We start from the raw sequence: 27654 nt of genomic DNA on the forward strand, positions 1-27654 counted from the left end.
CCCTACAAAAGTCCAAATCTTATTATTTAGGTTTAGGGATCGGCAACATAATTACTTTTATGAACTTACTAAGGAATTTTTTTTACACTTTATAGGCTCAGTTACCAGTTTGGATGCGGACCCTAGTACAGACTTTGAGAAACCCTAATGGATCCATTATCCCTAATGGATAATTGAATGGATCCTAAAAGCTAAAATCCTCAAATACACAAGGATATTTTACATTTAATTCCGCGCACATCAAAACATTTATTCACTTCTAACGGGAGCCAAACTTTACCCGAGAGCTGTTTTGATTTGAGTCATGATGTCATGAAAACCTACACATTAACAGACGTATTTTAGCGCATCGTACGTGAGGAGTAAATACCGGTAATGCCCGTCTTTCAATTTGATATGTGAGGAGCACCTCTCTGAAACTGCTCCGTGATGCACAACTGTCAAGTACTTAACTCCAGCTAATGGTAAAGAGTCCATCTGTGGCTAGGTCAACGGGGAAATCTAACAGTTGGGCCAACTGTATGTGAGAGTAATTGGCCATTGCTAAGCAAAAACAGCTTCTAAAGGCAATCATGGAAAACTAATACCTTTCTCCCTCGGACATAAAAAGCTTCCACTTTAAGCCGTTTTCCACCCTGAACCTTCTCTTTTCTCCCAGTGATAAATATTGATTGCCCACGGCAGCAGCTTAATGCCGACCAATTTAATGGCAGACTACAGATTTGGGGCGAGAACTAATCTTGATTATGTTCAGTAAAGGACACTTACCCACACAATCAACAGTCTGCCACTCCAGACACTGGCCGTAGGGGAAGGAGATGACATAGGCAGAGGAGTCCACGCAGCGCTGGGCACTGCCACACCACATGCACTCCATGGTCGGGCTGGTGCAGTTGGCGCACGTGGTGTGCAGAGCGCAGGGCTTCTTGCAGGACAGTCGGTTGCTCTGGTTGGGATTTCCTAAACAGGGGGAAAAAAGTGGGAAAAAATAAGGGAAAATAACACAACAACAGACTGGGTGATGTTAAATAATAAAGACTTTCATTATCATGGAATTGTGTATTGTAAATCTTTCTCCCTTGCCTGCAGGTGGTGCTAAGTACGCAGGTTAGAGCTCCAATCCATTAGTCCAGTGTGCTAGTACAAAAATTGTTTTTAAATTGTTTTTTTTAATGGTAATTGTCTAACATGGAAACTCAAAACAAAAGGAAAATTCAGAGATGAGGGCCACATCAGTGTTTAATATTTAGATATTTCTATTTTTTTAGCTATGAAGCTAGAAACATCAAAACACTACTGACATTTAATGACAGGACAAATGTCAGCCAACAGTGGGACATGAGCCGGGAGTTTGATACCTTTGATTCAGGGTGATGAGTTAATCTAATTAAAAAATGTTTTTATTATTTTAAAAATGCAAATCATTGTCTTCAGCATTTTTGAGGAAAAAGATGAGTAAATAAATATTGTTATTCCAAGTCTAATAAAAAGTGATTTTTGTGTGTGTGTTTTTAGTTTATTACAGCAAGCCATTCTTCACCAAGGCTTGGCAATGCTGAATATTGTGAAATGTTTTACTGCCACCTACTGGGTCTTATTTCTCATGGTAAAGATGTCTTGTTAACTTAGAACAAAAAAAGGAAATATGAGAAAACAGAGACAGAGAAAACGGAAACCTCACTGATGTAATTTCAATACATTTGATCCAAAGGTTTTTGGGTTTTTTTTTTTCCAAGGGAGAAACCTCTATACCGGCAATGTTCACACAATTTTGTTAAATATATACAAATATATTTACATATATATTATATGCTGTGTTAATGTCAATATGCTTCGCTTCCTTTACATATATATTATATGCTGTGTTAACGTCAATATGCTTCGCTTCCTACAGTATATTTCTTTACTCATTGTTTTAATATACTTTTTTTTTCCCTCGTCTTGTCAAAAACATCCTTCAGCTGAAAATGCTAAAATTCCTAATTTCATACTAAATCGATGACACACTCAGTCAGACACCATCATAGAGTAGACTCACCTGTAGCCTTTTCACAGATGAGACCATGGGCATTTGCGGTGCACGGGTTGGCTCTCAGACCCGACACTTGCGGTTCCTCCAGGTATGCACAGAAACCAGAGTCGCTTGGCTCACCAGGCAGCCAGCGTAGGCTGCTGTTGGTAAAGGGGGTCATGTCCTCCCAACCCCAGTACGACACATTGATCTTCCTGAGGCCCACCCAGGGAGACAGCCGCTGTGGAGACACAGTCAAAGCTTCAGCCACAAAAAAAAAAAAAAGTTTGATGAAACCTCTGTGAGGATTAAACAAAAAAAAAGGAAGAAAATGTGTGAATATTTCCTTTCTTTTTGCTTCAGTCACGCCGTAAAGACATAAGCTGATACCGCATAACAACTAGGAACCCAGCATGCCATTAAAAGTTGACTGAAATAAAATTCACAGCAAAGATTATTCATTTGCCTCCAGGATCCAACTTTTAACGCAAGAAGAAATGATGGGAAATGGCAGCCTGTCAGGAGGAAAAAAAAAAAAAATCAAGCAGTATTTTAACTGAGCCGACAGACATTTAATGAAATCTTTTAAAAAGCAGCAGTATGACCAAGCTGAAATCACCACAAGACTCAGACAGTTTTTTAAACTCTAGAGGAAAAAAGGAAAGGAAGATTTGTCAAAAAAAAAAAAGTGTATTTCATTTTCTTCTTCTCACGATAAAACAAGGCTCAAACAATTGTGTTGCAGTCAATGAGAACGAATCATATTTAATTGATTAAAAAATTGTATGCACTGTTCATAGTTTTATTTCTGCTGAGTGGATGATTGGGAGTCAAAGACGGTCAATACTCGAGTCTGTTCAAATGCCAAACGTTGACTGAACACCGAGTTTGTTCACATATCTGTGGGCTTCACAAATAAAAAAAAAATATATAAAAACTGGACTTCAAACATCGTCTGTCTTCATGACAGTTTCTACAGACAGTGAGTCATCTGGCCTTGATGTATGACTCTACATGTGGAAGACTGACAGAGCTGTGACTGACAAAACATTACTACGGTCAGAACACACCGCAGGGTGGTGTGAATGTAACAGTCAGAGTCCGTGGGTAGAACATTTCACAGAAACAAGTCAAGATGAAGCCTGGTAATGCCATCTACTTGCGATTGCATCATCACCATCCTCGAACAGAAACACGCTGGGTTGACTCAACCCGGAGAGAGCGAGTGTAAGTAAACAGCTCAGAAGCTAAGATGTGGGAGGTTGGACGTGTGAGAAACACATTAACACACTTGTAAACTGACCTTGTCTTGTTGCTGGAGCTTCTTTAATTCCTCCAGTACGAAGTCCACCTGTTTGGATGTGGTGAGCGAGGCGATGTTTCCATTCAGGTTCTTGCAGTAGTGCTGCGCGTTGTCATAACTCTCCCGGCTGGAGTTAATCCTCAGGCAAGCCTCCCCCACTTGGCTCCAACCCTCGCTGCACTGCTGGGCTGGAAGACAGATAGTGTGGTGTTATTTAAGAACACAGCAACCATAAGTTCGCTGTCCTCCAGTCTTTACGGCGGAAGGAACCTTGACAGGCGAGAGGGAAAAAAAAATGGGTAGAGCACTAAACCTAAAACATTTTTAAAATCTTTCAACAGAAGGCCATGTAGTGGATGCAAAAAAAAAACAAATACAAGTAATATCCTGCCGAGCACATTTTGACAAGTTTTCTTCTTCACTTCTAAATACTGCCTAGCAATAAATTAGCTGTTATGAGCCTGACAGCCAGTATGTTAGCAATGAAGTGTTAAAGTTTTCAGTGAAGTTTAAGATTAAAAGAGGTGTAAACACAGTACCAGATCCAACGTGGTCCGCCTGTCATAACAACTTCTATTCTTAGATAATATGTAGTCTACGAAAACTTGGATTAACAATATTTTATTGCCATTTTTACACTAAAGTATTTGTATGGAGTATTTTGAAAAATGTAACTGTAACAACATATGATCAAAAAAGAGTTAAAAAAAAGTTAAGTGAGCTGGTGTATCTGTAAACAGACTGCAGATACGAGAGGCAAATGTGCCTGTGTGTGTGTGTGTTTCTTTACTTCCTACCTGGTAACGCGTGGCACTCGGACTGGCTCTGATCCCACTGACAGATGGGATTCAGCGAGCAGCTCTTGCAATTGGCCAGCTTGCTACACACCTGCTCATTACGCACTGGACAATTAGTGAAGTTCTTCACGCTCTGCAACAAGAGCAGAAGGGACAGAGGACAGAAGGCGGCGCGTCATCAAAGTGAACGGGGGTCACACTTGCGTGCGGTCTAATCAATGGGCACCGTAAAGCAGAGTGCTCCTTATTCATTAGGACATTATTACAATTCAAAACAATCACTGCACTATCGCCACAAGAGTGTCTCCGTGAGAGATCCAGGAAGGTCAAAAGCAGAGCAGAAGTGCAACAGTGCCCCCTGTTGGCCGACTTACAGATGTACAGTTACTGAAGGCGGAGATGCACTTTTTGTCGTCACACCACTGGCACACGTTGGTGTTGGCTGTACAGCTGGCACAGTCTGAGAAGCGGTAGCAGCGCTCATCCACCGTGACTGGAAGACAGAGATTGCATTAATTCTTTATTCACAGAGCTTGAAATATTACATTACAACTGGTATTTAAATGTAAAAAAAAAATCTGCCTTTCTAACCAGGTTTAGGGGGGCAAAATGAGGCATGGGTGATGCTTCCATTGGCTGTGATTGGTTCCCAGGGGAGGCAGCGACCTCTGCTCCAGACACAGCGGACCCCTGGCCCGGCCGTCACACAAGCTTCCTCTGCCAAGAAAGCCTGACAGCTGGGAGGCCGGTACACAAGCACATCATTAACCAGCACACCAGAGAAGCCCCCAAAGACGTACATGGACCTGGTGAGGAACAGTGGAGAAGGTGAGATATTATGTATACATTTTTATTATTATTATTTTATTTCCCCAAAGAGTTAATAAACCCAATTCAAAATTCATCAACATAAAGTATGCTATTTTAAAGTAAAATATACATGACTATAATGCCTTTGTATACACATAGTGTGTTTTGATCAAATCAACTCACCCATTGCTGACCACAGCAGAGTGACCGAAGCGGTTGACATCTCTATGCAGGTCCGGTCGAGGCAGACGCTTCCACTCATCACAGGCTGCAGTAAAAAAAACAAAAAAAACAAAAAAAAAAAAAACAGGAGTTACTTCATAAACCCGCATTTTAACATGAAAGTCTTCACATATTGTAAAATAAAATGTTTTTTATTAAATTATCTGAACATTAAGTTGAACCTTTTGAAGGCAAAAGGGAGAAAAACAAAATTGAAATATAATTTAATTTGGAACTGGAACATTCTAACCTTTTTTTTTTGCATTTTAAGAAGGTAGAGTTTTAGTAATATTCGTAGAAAGTGAATATGAAAAATGAGTGGATGACAAAACACTTAAAAATGTGCTTAAAAATTGTTAAACCTAAAAAAAAAAAATTAACCAGAGCAGACAAGCTTCCCTGAAAGTAGCTTTTAAAATCATTAAAATGTCATACTTTAGAAATGTCACCCAAAAGTAAAAAGTTCACTCCACTTTGCGAGGTTAATTATTTCCACTGACTGAATCGGAAACGTCTCCTACCAATGTCGTAGCTGAGGAAGTCAGCGGAGAAACACTTGGCTCCGTTGCTGAGTGACGTGTCGTTGTGCGTGTTGCCGCCGAAGATGAGAAGCGTGCCGCTGAGAAGCACGGCCGAGTGCAGGTACCGTGGAAACCCGCTCTCTCTCAGGATGAACCTGGAACATACGCATGACCAACGATTCAAGGATACGCTTACAAGAAAGACGCGACGTTCACCATCACATACGCAGACCGGATTACGTGGAGAATAAGGCAGTACTTTTACATGTAGCCTGTGTTGGTGTTTTGATTTACCATGTCCTGGTATCGACGTCATAGCGGTAGAGGTCGTCCACTAGGCCGTACTTGTTGGCAGGCAGAGCCTTGTAGCCGCCATGGACATACACGCTGCCAGTAGAGGTGTCATACGTGCTGCTGTGGCCATAACCTCCTTGGGGAATGGCGCCTCTGGTCTCTGGTATCACCCAAGTGTTGGATCCTGAATGGAAAAAAACACCATTGTTTTCTTTGAAATTGAAAAACAACAACACTTTGTAGGCTGAAAAGGATGGAAAAAAAATGGCTCTTGATCAAAGCCGAGACTTACTTAGGTTATACTCCTGAACGTTGCTGATGTAGCTGTAAATGGGTGAGTAGCCAAAGATGACCAGCATGATGGCCTCGCCACCCTCCAGCAAGATGCAGTGGGCTGAGTGACCCTCCACAGCATAAATCTGAGTCTGGCCCGGTGGGCCGACCACAGGGATTTTCCGCTGCCACGTCCGACCTGGTATGTTGAACACCCACAGTTCGTCGGTCACATTCCCCCCGTTGGCCTCCAGCTTCCCACCAAACATGTAGATGTCATCCTTAAATGAAGAGGACAGACGGGTTTCAGTGGGTAACGGAATAGAACCGCGAAACCCAAGCGTAGGGACAGGCTGGGGATGTCATTCAAAATATTATGAAATAAGGATGTTGAATGGTTTAGTAGTTTAGGTTTAGTATTAAAATGCAACTTTGAATTATGTTCTTATTAATTCATAATTATTAATTATTCCTATTAATTAATAATTAATTCTTATTAATATTCCACTGAGGTTCAATGTCAACCAATTTAACAAGAAGAAAGTATCAGTCAGAAACCTTCCTCCTTTATTTTTACAGCAATATTTAAAGAGCAATAATTATAAAAAGATACAGTTTAAGTTAAGTGTAGCCAAACCCAACATATTTCAATTTTTTATGATATAAATCAGATCTCAAACTCATGTCAATGTCAATAATGATTCAACTTTGCGCTCAATTTTTTGTTTTCACTACTTTTTCAATTGTTTTGTTGATTGATTAATGATACTCATTTGCACTGTTGTATTGTACAGTATTTATAGGATTAAAAAAATCTAGTGTGACCCCATAGTGAAAATATATAGGCCCCTGACATAAGTGAATAAAGTGTCTAGTTTTTACTGGACTAGATTTTACCTTGTCAACCTCAGTATCTTGTTCGCAGCTGGTGAAGCACAACACACAAATTACACCAATAAAGCAGCAGCATCAGTGCCCTGGCTATCTGCCACGCTCAGGATTCATTTCAAGGTCCTTCCGCTCGACTTTGACACGCAGCAGTCACGACACTAGCTCAAAACCCGACCGTGGATAAATCAGGATTTTTCTCTTTTCTTCCTTCCCACATGAGCTTCACTCATGTGTTATCAAAAAGCTACCACAGGGAGCAGTAAAACCGTTGCCAAGGAATGTCAGAAGTTAACTGGTGTGAACACTTGGTTTGATCTCTGATCAAGAGTCCGTGGGAATGTCTGGACTACAGAACACTCTAATGTGGTCCAAAAAACCCTACTGTAGATTTCAGATGTTTGATTTGTGAGACATTTAATGTTATGGAATTTAACTACACGTTGTTACACAAGTTTAGGGGATTTAGGAGAAACACTCTCTGGGCTTGAGGGCCACTTCCAGTCTGTGAAACCCCCTTCATCTGACCAGTGATTAGATGTCAGTAAAAATGTGTTACTCAAATTTTAAGAATGGGAAACAAAGGTGTGTATGGGCTGTTATTATTATGTGGATGGATGGATAGATAGATGGATGGATGGATGGATGGATGGAGGGATGGATGGAGGGATGGATAGATGGATGGACAGATGGACGGATGGACAGACAGATAGATAGATGGATAGATGGTAGAGAGGTAGATGGATGGATGGATGGATGGATGGATGGATAGATGGATGGATAGATGGATGGACGGACAGATGGACAGATTGACAGATGGACAGATTGATAGATAGATAAGCAGATAGACTGACAGATACATTTTTTTCCAACAGTCCTGTTTACCTGGTAGGCAGCGATTGAATGACCATATCTTGGCACAGGGCTAGTATTGATGGGGACAGTGTTCCAGATTCCACTCTCCAGGTTGTAGCTGCAGAAAGAAAGCATCAACACCATTACCCACTGTAAATCATAACTACTTTAGCTCGACTCCCTGTGACTTCAAACAAATCATTTTTTGAATGAATCTAATTATGAGATAATAAACCTAGCACAGATGAGTAATATATGTCGATATCATTTAGTCTTCATTCATAAAATATAACACTTTACGCTGTGGTTTATCCCGGAGGCAGCTGGGTTCTGAGATCTGGCCCCGATTGCTATGCTAAGCAGATAACATATGAGATTTTAGGCATTGGTGGTAAAAAAAAAAAAAAAAAAACACGGCGTCAAACAGGACGGCATGTTAACACCAGATGCTTTTTGAGCCCAGGGTGAATTTTCCACAGTAGTGAGAGCACCGAGTGAAGAGCAAACACTGAACAGATGGAAAAAGCTTGTCCAAGCAACAGACGAGGAGAATAGTCTTCAGCTCGAAGCCTTGTATGATGACATGAATTACTCCACGAACCGCACGACCGTAGAAAATACAAATTTAGCAATTTTCTGTTAAACACACCACATTAAAAAAAGCCTTAGTTTATCTCCCATTTTATAGTGAGAAGAATTTTAAAGGGTCATTCCTTTAAAAATGTGTTATATGTTAGGTAGAAAAATGTCCAGTTGTACAGATGCACACTGAGAACAACAGAGGCAACTCACTCCGTCTGTTCCACTGCACGTACTAAACGCCGTTTCGAATCAATACAATGTGTCAATATCCCCAGGCAATTTCGGTGAGAGTGAGATTACGCTTGCTGAAGTTATTGCGTCTAGCCGTGTTCATCTGACAAAAGCAGCTTAAAACAGTGAGTCCTGATAATAAAACGTGATTTTAAAAAAAGAAAGAAAATCAATAATAAATTATTTTTTGCGGCCTCCATCACGCTGTGTAGCCACCATGATGTATAAGGGCGTGTTATCAACGAAACAAAACACACTATTTTAATTGTTGTTTTTTCTAATTAAGGTACAAAATATGATAAAGGATTACATTGAGAACTTTTCCTTACTTGAGAATCATCTGGAACGAGCTGTAGTTGAAGGTATATCCACCCACAACCCACATAACCTTTTCCTGCACCACAGCCTTATGGGATGCCCGGGCGAGTGACGTGCCAAAGGGTTTGACGCTTGGCAGGACCCAGAAGGACTCGGTTGATGGTACAGTAAGAGAGCAGTCTGGACCTGGAAAAAAGACAGGAAACGAGCTGAGAGGAGCTACTGAAGAAATATACATTTATGAAGAGCGGGCGCAGTACAGTATCTAATCCTCACTATATTTGCAAAAACAACAGATCTAAATTTAAAAACTGCAGATCAGGATGTTCGGTGTCAGTGTTTAAAAGGAACACGCCAAAAAGGAGCTTCCCCTTTTTCAGGGAGCAACAATGGACCTTGCAAAAAAAGGATAAACACAATATTAGATCGGCTCTGAACTACGCCTTCATGGTCAAATCTGAGGTATTCATTATGTAACATTATGTAGGTATTCGCTGCTGAAACAGCGAAGCACAAATGGGCTGCTCTTGAACCAAAAAAAAAAAAAAACACACACCCCTCCCTAACTTAGCACAGCAGGGAGGGGGGTGTGTACAACCGCCTGACGGAGGGCTTGGTGATTCTGTCAAGTTCCACCAGGCCGAAGCAGCCGGAGGCTCATAATAAGGTGAATGCCGCGGGGACTTTATCAACGTGGTAACGCCCTGCGCTGCGACACAGTACTTCACAGCTGTTCACAGATGTCTGCTGACTAATTCCACATGACGCGCCTCCAAATAATGCAACACGACACAAGGAAAGGGTGGTGACCTTTTAACATGCCGTGGTTACAAAACAGAGCCGCAGCCTCTTGGATGATTCACCATTTGAAGTAGAACATGATAACAGATGTTAAATGAACATCGACCGAAATGATCTTTTACAACTGAGTTATCAACAGCAGATGTTAAATGAACATCGACCGAAATTATCTTTTACAACTGAGTTACACTTATCGTAGTTGTAATAAAGCACTAAAACTACACACCTTTAATAGACAAATTAAAAAAAAGGTTTTTTAACAATCTGATTAAAAGTTAGATTTAGATGAAAGTGGAAACTAACATTATGGCATTAACTCATGCCGTTATTAATTATAATCATTTTAACCGATTAAAAGCCCAAAATATCACACTATAAATGTAATGATGGTGTAGTGCAGTGTTTTCTTCAGGCTCTAAAATGTGATTTGGCGCAGTTGCCCTTCTAACTCAACCTGGGATTTTGGGAGTGTGTGGTATTGAACCTGGAACCTTCAAACAGTCTAGACTCTAACTGATCAATGTCTAAATAAAGCGGTTTCCCTGCCCAGAATTACCCGACATCTTGAGGTGGTGAAGAGACCAATTCTTCACTTGGATCCGCTGATTTATTCAATACTGTCAGGTGGTGCATATGGAATTGTTTATAAATAAAAACCACATGTGTTAGGTCATTCTGGCTGGACACCCACTTTTTTTTAGACTCTTGCAGGATAGTTTTACTGATTTTACAACGCTATAAATGACCTCATCTCCAAAGGTATGCACATAAGTTGAAAAAGAAAAACAAAACATGGTCAGTGTTTTTGTAGAAGAATGTTGGAAGAAAGAAACTCCCTGAAATCATTTAATAGGAGAGCCTGTGAGTTTTGACGAACACCATAGTTAAGATTAAGAGGAGTCAGTTTAAAAAGTGAGAAAAAAAAGAAAAGAAAAAAAAGAGAAAAAAAACCACTGCTGCTAAGGATTCCATTGGTGTTTCCAAAAAAGGAGATGTTCTTCTTTGTAGATATCGAAGGAAATTCTTTCACCCCAGATTACGACCTGTTTTTTGGCCCCTGTCAGAGGACTGATACGGTCCCTTTACAATGTTTAAATCAAATATGGCTGGGTGAAAACCTGTTGTAAAGTTTGTTTTACTTAATTTTGGTTACAAAGATAATGTTTGCTATGATTTCAAAATGTTCAATTTTCAATAAAAAGCCAACACAGCCCAATGATGTCGCCGGAGAGACATGTCTTAACACGTCCCTGTCCGTTATCCCTGTTGGAATTTTCTGACTCGTATACTTTCTTATCAACTTCTTCATCTGGCCACAGCCAGCTCGTACCTTGCCAGCTGTCGTTGCAGACACACAGCTTTTCCCCAGTGAGGTCGCAGTAGCCGTGGTCGGGGCTTCCGCAGTTGTTTCTGCAGTAGGGGATGTCACAGGCCTCGCCCTTCCAGTACTTGTCACATTCACAGTAAACTCTGCTGGCGACTGAGTTCCCTGGGGTGCACTTTCCATGGCCAGAGCAGTTATTAGGGCAAGAGTTGATCCTGGAGAGAAAGGCGGTTTTATTCACCAAACAATGAACTGCACTGTTTTGCTCCATGTTGCATGGTGGCGCAGGGACATGTTCTTGGCAGGAGTCAGAGGGATTCAGGATTGACAATGGATGAGCAGTCACTGAGCCACTGAGTTGTTGTGATAGGGCTTCTGTTATAGTCATTTGCTGTCACAAGTTTAAAAAAACTGACGACTGAAATAGACACATCCTTAATGTCCTGTATTAACCGAGGTTTCAATATGATATGCCCTAGAGCAGGGGTGTCAAACTGAATCACTCAAGGTAAAACACAGTCTAAGAATAGACATTTATGAATGAATTCAGTCTAGGGCAGGCATAGCAAAACTACAGCTCGTGGGCCAGAAACGACCCGCTGGGCTTTCTAATCTGGCCTACCAAAGATACAGGCTGATTTAATTCCTTCTGTGTCATTCATTGCAACGTATTGGTTGTAATTTCAGTTAATTCCACTAGATGGTGGCAGACATAACATATGCCATTTTTTCATAGGAGGTTATGGTCCACGGACCGGGCGTTGGGGACCCCTAATCTATACAGTCTACCAATTACAACCGATACTTCAAGTGGAACTGTATTGCTGATGTGGCCCCCCGGTGAAAATGAGTTTGACACCCCTATATACTAGACTCTAGTATATTAGCTTATATTATATCAGTAATGGAATAAGCAAACTTTAAATTGTGACTTACTCACCATTACAATAAACCAATCCAGTAAACGTTGTTATACACTCTGTACTAAACCATTTTATCATAAGACAGCCTTACACATATAAAGCTCTGGTTGACTACATAAAGTGAGCTGGATTCAGCCCACAGGCCTCGAGTTTGACAAATGTACCGTAGATACTTACGAATAAAAGATTTCAAATCCTGTCAAGTTATAGGCAGCATCACTGAAAAAGTGTAGTAGTGCGTAGCCCGAAGTCGTCTCCACCTCAGGAACGGTCTCGTTTCCTCGCACCTCCGGCACGATGAGACCACTGTGTCCACAGAAAGGCAGAAGTTGACATTACTTGTAGCAAATTCTCACGACAAAAATAACTACAATCTTCAAAAGTGAAAACGAACAACATCGTTTGCTCACCTGAAAACAGCAACCAGAGGAGCGTAGATTGAATCACCGTCGTAGACATACATATGGTCCCAACTGCATTCTGTAGCAAAGTGGTTAAATCTTAACCGAAGAACTGAATTTGGACTGAAGAGTGGGTGGGGGAGAAACAACAAGACACAAATGTTAGAGGGTTCATAGACAGATTACTGCACAAATACTCACGTGTGACTATCATGCACTTTCTGCTGTTTCACAGCCCTTAAGAGACTGTATAAGATACGTCATGTGGCTCTGTATACTGCAGTGTACTGCCTTGAGCTTTTTCTTGTTACTGAGGCTTCAAGAAACCCAGACATCCTTCCACTTTTAACCTGATAAAGTTTCTGCCCTCACCGTTACCAATGTTGCCATGGCAATTAAAGGTGTCAGCAACTCCAGTGGGTTTTTTTTTCTGCCACATTCAACTGCAATTTATCAGACATCCAGAGTGTACTACACACTGATGGACCAACAAACATTTCATAGTCTGACACAGAAGTCGATTATCGAGTATAGGTGACGTATATTAACTTCACTACGTCAGTGAAGCGGCGTTGCATTCCACAAAAGTACTCACTTGGCCTCAATGAGCCACGTGCATTTTGTTTTGAATTTATAGTTGATCGGACCATCAGTGAGGTATCCTGAGGGCTCCATCAACCTGAAAGAAACAGAAAAAACAAACAAAACAACATCAGGACAACACTTCAACAAAGGCCAAAAATCAGAGAATATAAAGCCGGTTTTCACGTTACAGAATATCATATATAAGTATGTCAGGACATGAATTACTTTATAGTTAAACTATGAAAAATACTGCAGGGGGCTGTCCAGGTCAGACATGTTTACAGTAGTAGTATGTAGTAATAAAACATTTCATTTAAAAAAAAAATCATAATTCACACAAACGGAGACCGTGGAGCTCATAACTCTAATGGCTTCTGGTGTTTCAGACAGTTTTAAGCACTCAAAAAAAGGGCGATGGGAAAATAACCGCCTGAAGTAGAAAGACATTTTATGATTGTGTTTTGTCGTCTTAATTCATTTAACTTTGCTCCCAGCCCTGTGTGAAACTCATCTGTAATAAAAGGAAATAAAAGTGTTTCACATTACAGCCATAAAAGTGGAAAACGTCCATGTCCATAGATAATTCACCCAACTGTTGCAATTCATTCAGTATGCTCTGGAATCATCTCCAAGAAACTAAATGTCAATCTGAAACAGTCAGTGTTGACAAATGCTTTTTTTAAATTTTCTTTTAAATGCCGTACATGATTCAAAGCATTTAAGGTGGACAGACAATAGAAATACATTAAAGTCAGTAGACTCTGAGTGATGAGGTCAGTTTTATCTGACATTTATTTGACAACTAAGTATTAGAAGAGATGAGAAGAGGCCTCGGGTTTCACAGACGGTGTCATCTTTGCGTGAAACAGCTGAGCAAGGTGCTCCACTCAGCCAGCTTTATTACATTTTAAATGATCCCTTCTTTTTTATCTTGACCCTTATCTGCATCGCGTCTACTGTCTCAGGAAATGAGGATAGGAATCAGAGTGATGCACAAGACAATCATTTGCATACATTTAGGATTAAAAGCAACATGTTGGCAGACACCTCAAGGTCACACGTGTTAACTAAGGGTCGGTACAATGTTGGTCACTGTACTGACACTGTATAGATCAGGGGTCCCCAACCCTCGGTTCGCGAACCAGTACCAGTCCATAGGTCCTTTGGTATCAGCCCGCAGTGGGATACAGTGAAAATGAAAAATTGTAATTTGCTACATTCAAAAAAAAATTTTCCATCTGGCAATATTTTAAAATAAAAGTCATTCAGACTTTGATACAAACAGAATAGAGTCTGGTATAGATGTAGCTCCTCCATAACAGATTAATACATGTATCTGCAATTGATTATGATTTATTCAAGCTACAAATACTGTTCACTGCTGTGTAATTAAAAAAAACTGAGTATGACACGTATGCCCTAGCCCCATAACACAAGGGCCGCATTTGACCCCCGGGCCTTGAGTATAACACATATGCCCTAGCCCCATAACACAATAAACTAGAGCTGACACAGCCCACCCACTGAGCTGTTCAATCACACTGAGAACCTACTAATAAAAACACCAGGAGACATGTCACTTTTTAAACAAATGCTTATTAGGAGGATGCAGCTTCGGATTGGCAACAACTTGTTTGCGGTTAAAAACACATTTGGAAGTCCAAGCTGTGACAAATAACCCATGAATCCACGCAGTGACTATTGGTCGGCAGATAATAACAGACTGGGACCAAACATGGAGGTCACAAACTGAACTCCGTCCTCCTTTATGACACTTGTTTTAGATGATTAACTTGACACAGAGTGTTTACAGCTCTGTGGTTCTGACACTATAATGGGCTTAAAATGGGCTGTAATCAATGACAATAGCCAGCAAATGATGATGTTTAGTCTTTCTTGACGTGCGCCATAAAACATTTTCACATGCATTGTCCCGTTCCCTGTTTACTACTCCAATTGCAACAGCATGAATTATAGGAGATGAGCTCCAGGAGCACCGGATTTATGTTCTATCGAGGAACAATTGCTACAGATTTAAGATATGCAGATGAAAAGCGGTGAATTTTCATAAGCATAATGCAATAAAGGCCGACAGCGGAATGAACTCGGTTTAAACGGTGAGCACACCGGCACACAAACACGACTACACACATACGATAATGATGAATATTTCATGCCGTGCTTAAGACTTAGCGGGGGGGAAATTCTATCCCTTGTACGTCAAAGCGTACCCAGACTCTCCTACGTTGCAGATTGTGCTGTAGGTGCTTGGTGAAAAAGTTTTTCTTCCAGAACTTGACTTCATTCACAAGCAGCAGCGTATCTGTTGCCGATGGTACATTAACCTGTTCGGATGTCTCAGAGAGACCAAGAGTTAGAGTCTCCCATTTGATTAGAATATCTGTAGGTGATAGAGGGTTAGTTCCCTGACAACATGGCTAATGACACCCTGTGGAAAACCTCAGACACATCAGGAGCAAGTGTAATTACTGTGATCACAGCACCTCAGCACCACAAAGTGCTCCTCAGGTGTACAGGAGAGCCAAGAGGGGCAGCTGAAAAAAAGCACATGCACTGAAGTTGACGTAGATTGAAAACACTACTGTTCAGACTTTCTATTATGTGAGTAGAAAATCATTCATATCATTTATATATCCGATACACAGGAACGGTATCCGTCCGATACTGGTCAAAATTTCAGGAACAAACGTCTAAAGACCGTAAAGGATTACCGTAGCACACCTCAAAGAAGTGAAACTGAACTTGTATGGATGCGTCAGTTTTTGGCCAACCGTTAACAGGTGATTAACAGGTAATGTGTACAGTCCAAAGACTAAGCGGTAGAGCAAGTTCTGACGCACCTCCACCGAGACCAAAATGTTTATTTACGTTGGTCACGACTAACAACTTTGTGTTTAAGATGGTTGGATAATGGGCCTACTCACTCATCTAACACCACTTAACCGTGTTAAAGATTATGCAGGGACTTGGATCCAGTCATGGAGCAAAAGGGGTGTAAACCATAAATGGACCTCAGGGCTATGAATGTACCACATAGACAAAAACACATTCATAGTTACATCTTGTGGAGCACTTGAAGAAAAGCTTTATACACACATGTTATACACAAATACGGTGTCAACAACCACGCCGCTGTGGCCCCAAGAGATCATTTTCCTTTAAATAAAAGACATTAGAGACAAAAATCATCATATAATAATGGACACAGCTCCTATTAAAATGTGAGTAATCTTCTTTTTTTTTTACGTTTTCACTGATGCTAAGAGCTCTATTTAAATTTTCTGTCACCAATTACAAAAGGGTGGTTTTTGTAACTGGTTCCTGCCTACAGAACAGCTGCCTGTTGAGAATTTCCACTTGCATTACAAAGGAGAGGACGTTCATTAGCTCAAGTCTTTAATACAGAAGAAGTCACCAATCAAGTGGGACCCCTTACAATCATAAATAAAAGGTTAAATGTGAAGAAAAGGGGGTGTGATCTAGAAGTCCACGTCCAACTCGACCATCTTTTTTAGACTGCGAAAGTGAAAGTGAATTATTTGTCATTGTGACACAGCACACCACTGCACACACACTTTTAACCCATCACCAAAGTGACAGTGGGCAGCTTTAGGTGCCCGGGGGGCAGTGTGAGAAGCTCAGAGCACCCCAGTGGCAATTTGGCAGCTGGTGGACTCGAACCTTAACCACTAAGTACCACTGCCTCTGAATGTGGTGCAGGTATGAATCAAAACAAAATTCTAGTAAAATAGAATACAGTTGGTACACGCTTATATGCATAACCAATGTGGAGATTTTATTTTATTTTGGTATCTGTATACACTTACGTGGAACTGTGGAAAGTTTCTGGTAGGGTGATGTTTACCAATGATCCCCTATGAATCAGTTTTATGGAATGCCTAATGATGGTTTGTTTTTTTAATTGGACTCAGTTGAGGTTTCAGATTGTAAATACTTAACGTTATCACTGTCTGCTTCTGTTTAACATCTACACGTCACACACCCGTGTTGGTTTAGTGCTGTCAATCGTCAGTAGTGTCAATATTTAACATCGTCATTGCACGCTGCATTGTTTTCCTCACGTCTAGCTGCCCGAGTGTAGTGAAGGAGATTTCGGAGGATGTCTACTCACTTGAACCTCCCTTGGCAGTGCTGGCACTGGTCTCCAACCCATCCTCGGTCACAGAGACAGGATCCGTTTATGCATTTTCCAGCGAGGCAGTTCTTCTCACACACTTTCGCCGGAGAGGCGTGCGTGAGGAGCACAAAGTAAAACAAGATGTACATCACCAGGTATCTGCTGATTCCCCGCAGTTCGCGGTAGGATCCTTCTTTGGGTCCAAACGGAAAGAGTTGTCTCTCACATTTCCCTCCAGGATCCATGTTTAGCCCACAGGTCTCTTCGCCAAGCCGAGGGAGACACCGGGGCCTTTAAGGTCTGCTCCGGGAGAATACTGGACTTCTCAGGCTGTTCAGATTATAACAAAGAAGTCCTGCATATTCCTTCAGGGGTCTGCATACTCACATAGAGTCTCTGATAAGCCTCATCACAAAGCTTTGAAGAATGATGGCTAATAATAAAACGCAGTGTCTTCAAAAGCTGCGTGGTTTACCGCATGCATAGATTTAAAGTGGGAGGAATTCCCTTCACCCCACCTCTTGCTGGAAGAACCTAACGAAAAAGCTGCGAACCATCTATTAAAGCTATCCAAGCAACTGAAACCTGCCGTGAACACTTACAGGAGCCAGTACATTATAGTGTTTGTTTATTTACTCTGTGGAGCTCTGGCCTCTCCGCTGCCTGGCATCTGCTGGCTAATGTGACGTTGCTGCGCTTATTCAACAGCATTCTCTAAAATCCATTTGAGCAGCCATTTTATCGCGTAAACAATCCATCAAGCTGGAGCGGGGATGTATGTTCCGGACACGAGCCCCTTAAGCAGGAGCGGTGACTCTTTTCCGCCGAGAAACAAAGAGACCGTGCGGGCTGTAGCCCAGCTGAAGCCAGCGCTGGGGCTGCCGCAGTCAACATGGATGTGGTGAGATGTGGGAACTGAAGGCTATGCCTGCTGACCGGGGGGGGGCATTGAGCAACCACTTTGAAGTGTTGAGGGTTCCTCCACGGCGATTTGAGCTGCTTAACCACAGACCTTGTTGACGAGAGGTTGCGGTGGTGTCTTCTTATATCCCAGCGATGAAATAAATATTTTTTAAAAAGTAGTTTCTGCGCTAAAACATGAGAAAAAGTGTCAGCGGTGGATTTGCCCAGCGAGGAGACCCAGACAGTTTCCTCAGATTAGGGAAAACTAAACACTGACTGCGCGTGCGCGTAGCAAAACAATCTTTAAAGGGACAGTGTAAAAAAACTGACACAAATTGCTCTCTGCGGCATTTCATAAATTAAACTAACAAACTGCTAAAACTAAATTACAAAATAAAAAAAGACAGTGACAAATATTTTACATCTAGTTATTATTTCAACATAGCTATCCACTTAAACAGTGACTGAAATTCAATGTGCGTTAAGTTAAATTTTCATGTGCGGAACTGTCCTCACTTTGACTTCTTCACCAGTAGATGGCGGCGTTGTGCAACAATGAGGCATTGGGTTACTTGCAGAGGTTCAGTCATACATATACATTATTAGATATGAAAGAAAAGCAGCAGCAAATAACTCTGTAATGTACTGTAGCTGTATACGTTTTGGTCATTTGTCCATCTGTACCATGCTAACCAGCATGTTTATATTTATATATAATTATCTTTCAGTTTATATTATAAATGGTTACACATTTTTATAGTAGTAGAAATGATGGATGGACACATGGCTATTATTATTATTATTAGTAGTAGTAGTAGTATAAGTATTACAGGTAGATATGTAATCTGGTAATGCTGGTAATCTTATTCAAGAGATGCATGCATTCTTCTAACCTGAACAACTAATGATTTATTTTCTGTATTCTGTTCTGAAAACACAACCCAGTATCCTGTGCAACATTTTCTCAGCCTTCGCATGAGTCATCTGCACACTGTGTGAAATTTGAAGATCCACAGAGGTTACTGTGAGCGTGAGCTCACATGAACCAAAAACAATATCACTGAGCCCCAACATGACACTCTGCTACCTACGCTGCAGGAGAGCCTGTTTAGTCAGGTGCTCATGCATCGGTGGAGTATATGAAAGAGGCATCATCATCATCATCATCATCTTTGCAAGAGGCTAGTTTGTCTGTGGGGCAGGTAGTGCCCTCTGCATTCTTGGTCTAAATGTTCCTAAAACAACAGGGAGGTGCAGCAGAGTCAGTAGATTTCACATTCACTGGAAATTCCCAGACGCAACAGTCAGAGAAGAGGCACAGTTTGGAACGGATTAGATGAAAATAACAACCAAAAAATGGGGGGGGGTCTCTTTTCTGAGGGTGCTGTGGATGCATATGTGTGCAAACAAGGGAGAGGCCGCTGACTTGAAGGGAGTCCAGTGCTAATGTGGATTTGAGTCAGTGACCTTTGTCCTGTGATTCACAGCAGAGGAATGCTATTTATGCTCTAATAAGCAGCAGGGAAAAAAGCAAAGAAAGGCCTGGTCTACAGTCTCACCTTTGACTCAAAACACACTCCAATAAAATTACCACGTCTGTCTGACCCTATTTTCAACTCGCAACACTATTGTATTGCACATCAATACAAATGGCGAACACACGCTGAGAACCTAAACCACCCACAACAGACTGATCTGGACCTGAAATCTTTTGCAAAGCCAGGGGACTTTCAAAGGTCTGCTGCACACCAGGAATTCCCCTGCTGAATTAACAATGCGTTATTTATGTTGTGGACACCGGAGTAGGAGTGTTAGACTTAGAGATCTTTCATGATATTGTCTGAGTAACATTACTGCTATCAGTACTCACTCTAGGCTGGATGAAAGATGCCTTACCGTTGACTGCACCTGCACTGGTTAAGCCAGTGGTTGTCAACTTTTTTTTTTTTTTTGCCTTGTGACCCCATTTTGACATCACTGATTTCTGGCGACCTGCAGAGAACAAATAAAAATGAGTTTAAAAAAATCTGTTTTTTTTTTTATTTTTATGAATTACTTGACATTTCAGATGACCTTATATGGATTCCAGACAACCCCATGTGGGGTCACGACCTCAAGGTTGAAAAACACTGGGTTAAGGGCAGGTGAAGTCTGATGCACTTGAGTTTTGAAGCCAAACAATTGTTAAAATTAATCTCATTAACATTTTCACTGGCTTTTAAAACAGCTCACCCCTTCAAATTGAGCTCTATAGACGTACCAAAAGAGTGGTTCTGAAAAAAGATTTGTGCATGAGCAAAATATTCTTTCAGAATTAATGCATGTCAATAAAAGTTAATATTCAGCAAGAAGTGCATTTTTGGCCACGTCACCCTAGTCAAGGTCATATGGCTTTTTAGAGATCAGTCTAGGGTCATAAAGCTGCAACTTAACACATGATAAGGACCGTCGGGTGGAGATGCAAAAACAGAACGTGTATGTTGTGGAAAGCATTAATCAGAGGATCTAAATTCCATTATAAAACCACAAGGCCCACAAAGTGCTTACAACAAAGGCAGACGGCTTAAAGAAACAGAGCAGCTGCCCAGCTGTGCTAAATCAAACACTGTCAGCGTCAGCTACAAAAGCCCGAAATGTCATCAGAATAAAAACCCGATTCAGCTAACCGTGGATACAAAGTCTTCGAGGCCTTGCCTTTGGTTGGACACACTGTGTTTTTGCACGTCACCTTTTCAAATGCTTCTAGGAAACAGTGGATACCTCAAGACCGCAGCTGCTGAGTTAAGCTTCGCACTAAAAATATTCACGTTGGACGGAGAAAAAGCAGCGGAGAAGTGTTAACTTTTATCAACTCATTGTGTGTTTAAATGAGTCTTCCAGTGAAAATATAACAAGTAATACCAGAGTATTTGCTGTGGATGCTTGAGGGATTGACAGCCTGGGAGAAAGATGTGCAAACTCAGCTGATTCTTGTCCTCGGCACTGCAGTGTTATTCCGTAGTCTAGCAAACAGACTCTTCTGTCTCTCACTTAAATTATTCTAATTCCCATTGTGAATTAATGATTTTTTAGAAGAAAGTCTTTTAGATTTTGGATTACATGTACTGACCCGAGTACAATTTCGCAGTTGCTACAGAAGTAGAGGACAGTTTGCGGATCTGTGTCAGCAACTACTTGATCAACAACATTGTAGTTCACATGAGAAAAGACCAAAAGGAATTTGTGGATTTTATTGCCCATGCTCTCCCACAAGTTCCCCCAAAACAAAACATACACAGAGTTAGACAGAAGAAGGGTTTGGGGTGGGGGTTAATATGGAGAAAAAAAGGAGAGCGAGAGAGAGAGTACACCAAATGGGATAGTAAAATGATTCCAAAACTATTTTGGGAGTTAGGTTCAACAGGTTAAGGTTCAGCGTTAATCTAAAAACCTTCATTGTGCGTGTCTGTACTAATTAAAATGTAATCCTTATTAGGCCACCCCCATGTTTACTATGAATAGTCTTTCAGAAAAGTAGAGCAGACTATACGAAATGTCAGGAGGATCAGTCAACACCGCATGACCACGATGCGTTATTCTAAATACAGGCCCTAAATATGAGCTAACGATCCAAAACCACAGCCCTCTGGTTATGCTTTTCAACTCAACTGCATTCGCGTGCGCGCCCACTGTAACATGATAAGTCCATCAGTCATGTGTTTTATTCATTCTCTGGAGATTATCTCAACACAGTTTGACATTCCGGCCATTCCTCCGTGGCTCTCCCACAGTCGTGCACGGTTGTCCAGGCAGTGACGGTTGTAAGATGACAGCAGTGACTCCTTACATGATACATATGTACACATATTTAGCTTTTAGCTTCAGAGATAGCTTTTCATATGATCGTTTCCTATATGTTTTATATCAAGTGAGGCCCTGACCTTAGAGTGTGTGCTATCAAAAACTACAATCCCGTTCCAGATATGAACTGACTGTCACCTGTCAACAAGCCCCTATTGGATGTCATAGATGTCTGTTACAAAGTATTGACCCATATCTGGTTTTTCAATGAGCCATACAGTGACTTTAGTGATAACAAGTCTTACCTAATATGACCTGAGAGTTGGGCTTTTTTTTTTTTCTTTTTTTCTTTTTTTTTGTAGACTCTAAAAGGCACCTAAGTACCTGGAAAAATCCCTACCACGTGGGATCAAACACATGACCTTCTTGCTGTAAGGCAAGAGCAGAACCACTCAACCTCTGTGTCATGCATTGGTTTGATATTTGAGCTAACATTTGCTCTGTAAATGTTTGTCACATTGTTTTTCTATCCCCAGCTCAGGTGGGAGCAGCAGCAAGACAGTGCTACTGCTGCTGCTGCTGCTGCTGCTCAGTGGTTGGTAGGAGGAGGTGCAGCAGATGAGGAGGAAGAGGAGAGAGGAGCGCTGTTGTTCCTGCTCTCACACTGTCTCAGTCCGGCAGTGATTGAGGCAGCGCAGGGCTGCCGCTGCTGCTGCGTTTCGCTCCAACCGCTGTCCCGTCACTTAGAAACTTTTACAAAACTTTTTTGAAATCATTAAAACTCTTGTTTTTCTCGGGGCGGCTGTGCTGTTTGTATGTGCGCAGGATATTAGCGACAGACAAGGGAGGCTGAAGTGTCATCGCGGAAAAGAATGGAGAGGCACAAAGGTAAGAGCGGAACTTTTTTTTTTTAACAGAAAAAAAAAATCAAACTGTTCGTCAATAACAACTGTTGTAGAACTGTTTGCTTTTTAAGAGCTCTTTGGTGAGACGCGCACTAAAAGTCCCTGCTTTTTCCCACATCCAGATGACATTTATTGTTTTGGATGCAGGTTTGCCAACAGCCAGATGTTTGTGCTGTTTGTTTTGGGGGGGGGGAACACTACAAGGCAATGTCAGATTTATTTCCCCCCACCCTGATTACAAAACAGTATGTGCTGTTAGAAGAGACTGCATTAGACACGGCCTTTGTTTTTCTTTAAATGCCACCTGTTTGTCAATGTTTATGCCTTCAGGGCTGGGGTTTTCTTCTTCGTCTTCTAATTAAAGTAAAAAAAAAAAAAATCAAATATAAAAAAATCAATACTCAAAAATTTGGAGAAGCTGCAAAGAAAATTGCAGTACAGAGCAGCATGTTATCGTCCTCTGTTGGAGAAATGCTGGTTTAGAGATGGTGTATCCAATCACCGGCTGGAGGCCAGTGATGAGCCGTTGATCATTCGGTCCCAGGCCAAATTTATTTGATTAAGAAAAAAATTAGCCTGCATGGTATTTTATTAGTGACGAGCCGTTGATCATTCGGTCCCGGACCAAATTTATTTTGAAAAAAATTAGCCTGCATGGTATGTTATTTTGAAAAAAACAAAGAAAAATCAGTTCCATCTGTCAGTTCTATAGTGCAGCGGTTAGCACGACTACCTCGCCAGCTAAGAGTCCTGGGTTCAATTCCAACATGAACCGTATGTTTGACCCGTGCGCACCATAATTTCCCAATTATGGGATCAATATAGTACAAATTTGTTTTTTTTATTTATTTTATGAATCAGAAAATAATACAAATAGAAATGATAATATTGAATATTTATACATATATAAATAAATTAATATATATATATGTATAAATATTGAGAGAACAATAATGTTTTACTACATAAATATGCTGAGCCTAAAGGTCGGGGAGTGGTTAGTGCTCTTGCCTTACTGTAATAAGTTCGATCCCCAGCAGTAACCGATGGTTTTCTCTCAGTCTTTTTGTTTCGTTTTCTTCTAATTTTTATGGTTTCCCACAGTCCAAAAGCAGACAGCACGACTCTAAATTGACTATAGGTGTGGCCTTTGTGTGACGTGTGAATGGCCTCTGTATGTGGACCTGTGATGGACAACAAACCATGCAGGGCGTCCTCTCCCGTCCCCCAGCACCCCGTGGAATGCTTAAAATGATTGAACACTGAAAGAAAAATAAATAAACTTCTCGTAAAAGAGCTCCCTAACACAGTGGTTTTTTTCTAGGTCACCACTCCAAACTGTTTTCATTGTCATGGACCAATGTAAAGATGTCTCCCAGTCCCCACAACCTCTGGTCCAAGTGGTCACTAAAAAGCAGTTTATACAGCAGCCACTGATGACTTCCAATAGCAGCAACATTGTTCTCAGAGCATTCCTCAAATTCCTGTGGCTATTTGTCCACGAGGGATGAACCAGGGCAGTTAATGCTTATTTGTTGGCACGGACAAAGTTTGGACAGGGAGTTTGGAATCTTGAACGAAGTCAGTAGAAGGCTTGCCCTGCCCCCCCCCCCCACCCCCCCTGAGACATTAGCATTGCCAACAGTGACCGTTCAGAAAGTGAGGCTAGTCGCATTCACACCTGAGACGACGGTACGGACACGAGTGTGTGGAACATCAGGTCCCGGCCCTTTACTTGACAATCGCCTTCGGCTTCGCTACCTGAAAACAATGACAACGACAAATAAAGTGGAGATAACAATGTTGCAGTCACATTCCTTTCCTCCAGCTGACTGGACAAGCCTGTTTACTCCCACCCTGTCAGAATGAACAGACTGACGCAAGCATAGTTGTTCTCTGTGACAGGATCTCATTAGCGGGTGGGTGGGTGTGTGTGTGTGGTGGTCATGTTTTTCACATACATGTCTAAAATAAGACTCGCGGTGGGTGTGTGTGGGTGTGTGTGTGTCTACCGCGTTCAGTGGTCATGTATGTTTTTCACACACATGTCTAAAATAAGACTCGTAGTACTACTATGACTTTGAAACAGGTAAAGGCGGAAGACGGTAGCAACCGAGAGTAAAGAAAAAAAAATTGTTTTCCACTCCTTAACGCATTTAGCGTTTAGCCTTTAGCATTTAGCCTTAACGCGCTAACTGATGCCTCAAAACCGAATTAGAAGAAAATAGAAAAGGGACTGTTAGTTTATACAAAACTTAAGGTGAAACAATTCATTTTGTCATTACTTGTAAAACATGTTAAGTCTTTCTTTTAGAACTTTCCCTGAAGACTGGTCTCACCCGAACTGGAGGTTGACTACCTCGCAAAGGCATGCTGGGCGTAGAGATGATATTTTGAGATATTTTACCGCGCTTCATGAAACAAAAACCTTTTCCTGCACTGTCAGTAAATATTGTGTGCAGCAAGTGTGCAGAATCTAAGCTACAAACAATGCAGCCCCAAACAGGCGTGTGAATGCATAATAAATTGGTAAAAAACAAATAAATATCATTAATATCCGCCTCATTGAGAGCGACTACTGTGTGCAGTACGATAAGGAACTGTATTTACTTTACTAGAAGCTGAACTCTTCCAGTAAAGAGTCAGTGAAGGAGGTACAGTGAAGGGGAAACCTGTGGATATTCAGAAGGATTAGTGACCAGGAAAATCGTGGGTTTTCTTTGTGCCTCCCGAACATGACTCAGGGAGTTTTCGTTGCAGTGAAACATTCCGGCATCTCATATCGCCGGTTCTCACACTTTCTGCCAAAGACCAAGACGAGATTAGTAAAACCACCCAGAGCCGTGTTTAATTTGAATGACCTTTGTTTGGGCCGTGATCAGACATGTTTGAGAATCCAAGCGGCGTCGGAAGAGGTAACTCAGCAACTCGGCAACGTGGTGATTGGACCACCTTTTTTTTTTCCCCTACAACATATCGACTGAAAGGTCTCTTTGAACAGCATCCAGTCACAATGATGGGAACATTTCCATTTTCCCACAAAGCTCTCTTTACTTTCCTTCACTGTGTTTTGATGTGTCTTAATTTATTACATACATCTTCCTGTTCCCTGCAGGGGTCGCCACAGCAGTGCGCTGTTTTGGCATGAAACCAAACTGCTACTTAGGGATCTAAACCTATCGCCTTGGTTTTTTAGTTCCATTCTGTTCGTAAGACAGTGTCAACTATTATAACGATTTTTCTTAAAACAATACGCTCAAGTTTTGCCCGTCTCAAAAATGTGGGTCACAGCACTGGCCGGCCCTCTATTGCTCGGGGAATACAGGTCCGCTTCAGCGTCGGTGGTGAGTTTTTAAGGCTGTTCCTAATACAGGATGACAAAGTGACAGTGTCAGTGGGTTTAGTGGGCTGCCCTCTCCCATAAGCTCAGCGGAGGCAGGCTTAGATGTAGCAATCAGGGCCGGCATGAGGTCTGTTCATGTGTGCGTGTGTGTCATAGCAATCAGGGCCGGCATGAGGTCTGTCAATTCATGTGTGCGTGTGTGTCGTGGGCCGCTCTTGTCAACGGGGCGCGAGTCAAGTGTGGGTAAGTCAGGAAGTCGGACTGGGCTATAAAAATGATGAAAAGAAATTCAGTCTTCCTGCTCTGCAGCAGTAAGGTGCACAGTGGGACTTTGACCCTGTTTGCCCTCTGGGTCTTTTCTCTTTCATTTCCAACACATCAAACGGTGCATTGTTTATTAGATACAGAGGGGTTTTTTTGTTTTTTTTTGGATCAGATCTGTATTGTGTTTTCCTATCTCTATATCACTAGGACGAGGTGCTGAAGACAGGAGAGAACCTGGTAATCAAACTCATATGCATCCCCTGCCTTTAGACTCTTCCTGTGGGCTAATGACTTAGCCTTGATGTGGTAGTCTCCGAGGCAGCCTCGTTAGTTAGTTTTTATTTGTCAGCAGGAGCCTCTGCTTTGACACTTTCTATCGCATCGTCTCATAATTTACTTGCTACTAACAATTTACCAAAACATTCCTCCTATTCCTGCTTCAATTTCTCCCAGCTTCGTTTTCCCGAACGGTTGAAGGATGATGATGTAGACACACTGACAAGAACCCCTTGAACTTTCACTTTCCTTTTGACTCACCATTTCATGTTATTGAAGGCTGTTGCTGTTGACCAGTGTCCAACAGATGTTTCGTGTCTCATTTAATGTCATCCTCATCATTTTTTAACATTCCACCACATAAACAAAACGGTGCTTGACACTGAATTCATTTTGTACCCGGATTTTTTCAACGTTTTTTTTCCGCATCCTCAAACCCTGATCTCTCAATCTCTCTGCTGTAAATCATTTCACTACTCTTCTTTGTAAACTCACAAGCACACGCGACTGTACAGCTGTAACTTTAAAAAAAAAAACTATATTAATTTTATTTTGATTCAGTTAGAAAAGTCAAATGATTTATAGAGGAACAGACATAGGTGATCATTTTTCAAAATAAAATACCATCTGTACTAAAAAAAAATACCAGATGAGCCACGGCCCAGTACTGGTCTTCAGTCCATAGGTTGGGTATCACTGTTTTGTAGTAAAAGCAGCAACAGACCCAAAAACACTCAAACCAGTATTTTCTGTCCGTTTAGTTTGGATCGATTTAAACACAGTTGACTTGATCTGTAGTTTCATGGGATCCCTAGCAGCAGTCTGACTGTATATCAATCATTTATGTCATGCTCAGACAGCACAGTAAAGAGAGAAGCAGCCACT

At 41.4% G+C, this 27654-nt stretch overlaps 2 protein-coding genes across 3 annotated transcripts in view; one reads left to right on the forward strand and one right to left on the reverse strand.

Moving 5' to 3' along the window:
• The window catches only part of atrnl1b (attractin-like 1b), a 55952-nt gene extending 37466 nt beyond the window's left edge, over positions 1–18486 (reverse strand). Inside the window, exons 1-17 of one of the 2 annotated variants that reach the window (XR_003050304.1) lie at positions 17293–18486; positions 13150–13233; positions 12564–12677; positions 12331–12459; positions 11237–11445; positions 9117–9291; positions 8005–8092; positions 6251–6512; positions 5959–6142; positions 5665–5819; positions 5105–5189; positions 4703–4917; positions 4486–4604; positions 4112–4244; positions 3315–3502; positions 2039–2252; positions 769–960 (exon numbers count right to left, since the gene is read on the reverse strand). Coding sequence is in view for 1 of the 2 variants with exons in the window: in XM_008313771.3 (XP_008311993.1) it covers positions 769–960; positions 2039–2252; positions 3315–3502; positions 4112–4244; positions 4486–4604; positions 4703–4917; positions 5105–5189; positions 5665–5819; positions 5959–6142; positions 6251–6512; positions 8005–8092; positions 9117–9291; positions 11237–11445; positions 12331–12459; positions 12564–12677; positions 13150–13233; positions 17293–17543 (2797 nt within the window). In the remaining variant the exon portion in view is untranslated. The remainder of the gene's footprint in view (positions 1–768; positions 961–2038; positions 2253–3314; positions 3503–4111; positions 4245–4485; positions 4605–4702; positions 4918–5104; positions 5190–5664; positions 5820–5958; positions 6143–6250; positions 6513–8004; positions 8093–9116; positions 9292–11236; positions 11446–12330; positions 12460–12563; positions 12678–13149; positions 13234–17292) is intronic. The other variant, XM_008313771.3, reaches the window with a different exon arrangement.
• Positions 18487–22613: 4127 nt separating this feature from the next.
• afap1l2 (actin filament associated protein 1-like 2) overlaps positions 22614–27654 on the forward strand; it is a 44590-nt gene continuing 39549 nt past the window's right edge. The window contains exon 1 of the mRNA XM_025057595.1: positions 22614–22869. Coding sequence (XP_024913363.1) covers positions 22854–22869 — 16 coding nt within the window. The 5' untranslated portion in view covers positions 22614–22853. The remainder of the gene's footprint in view (positions 22870–27654) is intronic.

Source organism: Cynoglossus semilaevis, chromosome 8 (assembly GCF_000523025.1).
Source record: "Cynoglossus semilaevis isolate Cse_v1.0 chromosome 8, Cse_v1.0, whole genome shotgun sequence".
Taxonomy (NCBI): Eukaryota; Metazoa; Chordata; class Actinopteri; order Pleuronectiformes; family Cynoglossidae; genus Cynoglossus; species Cynoglossus semilaevis.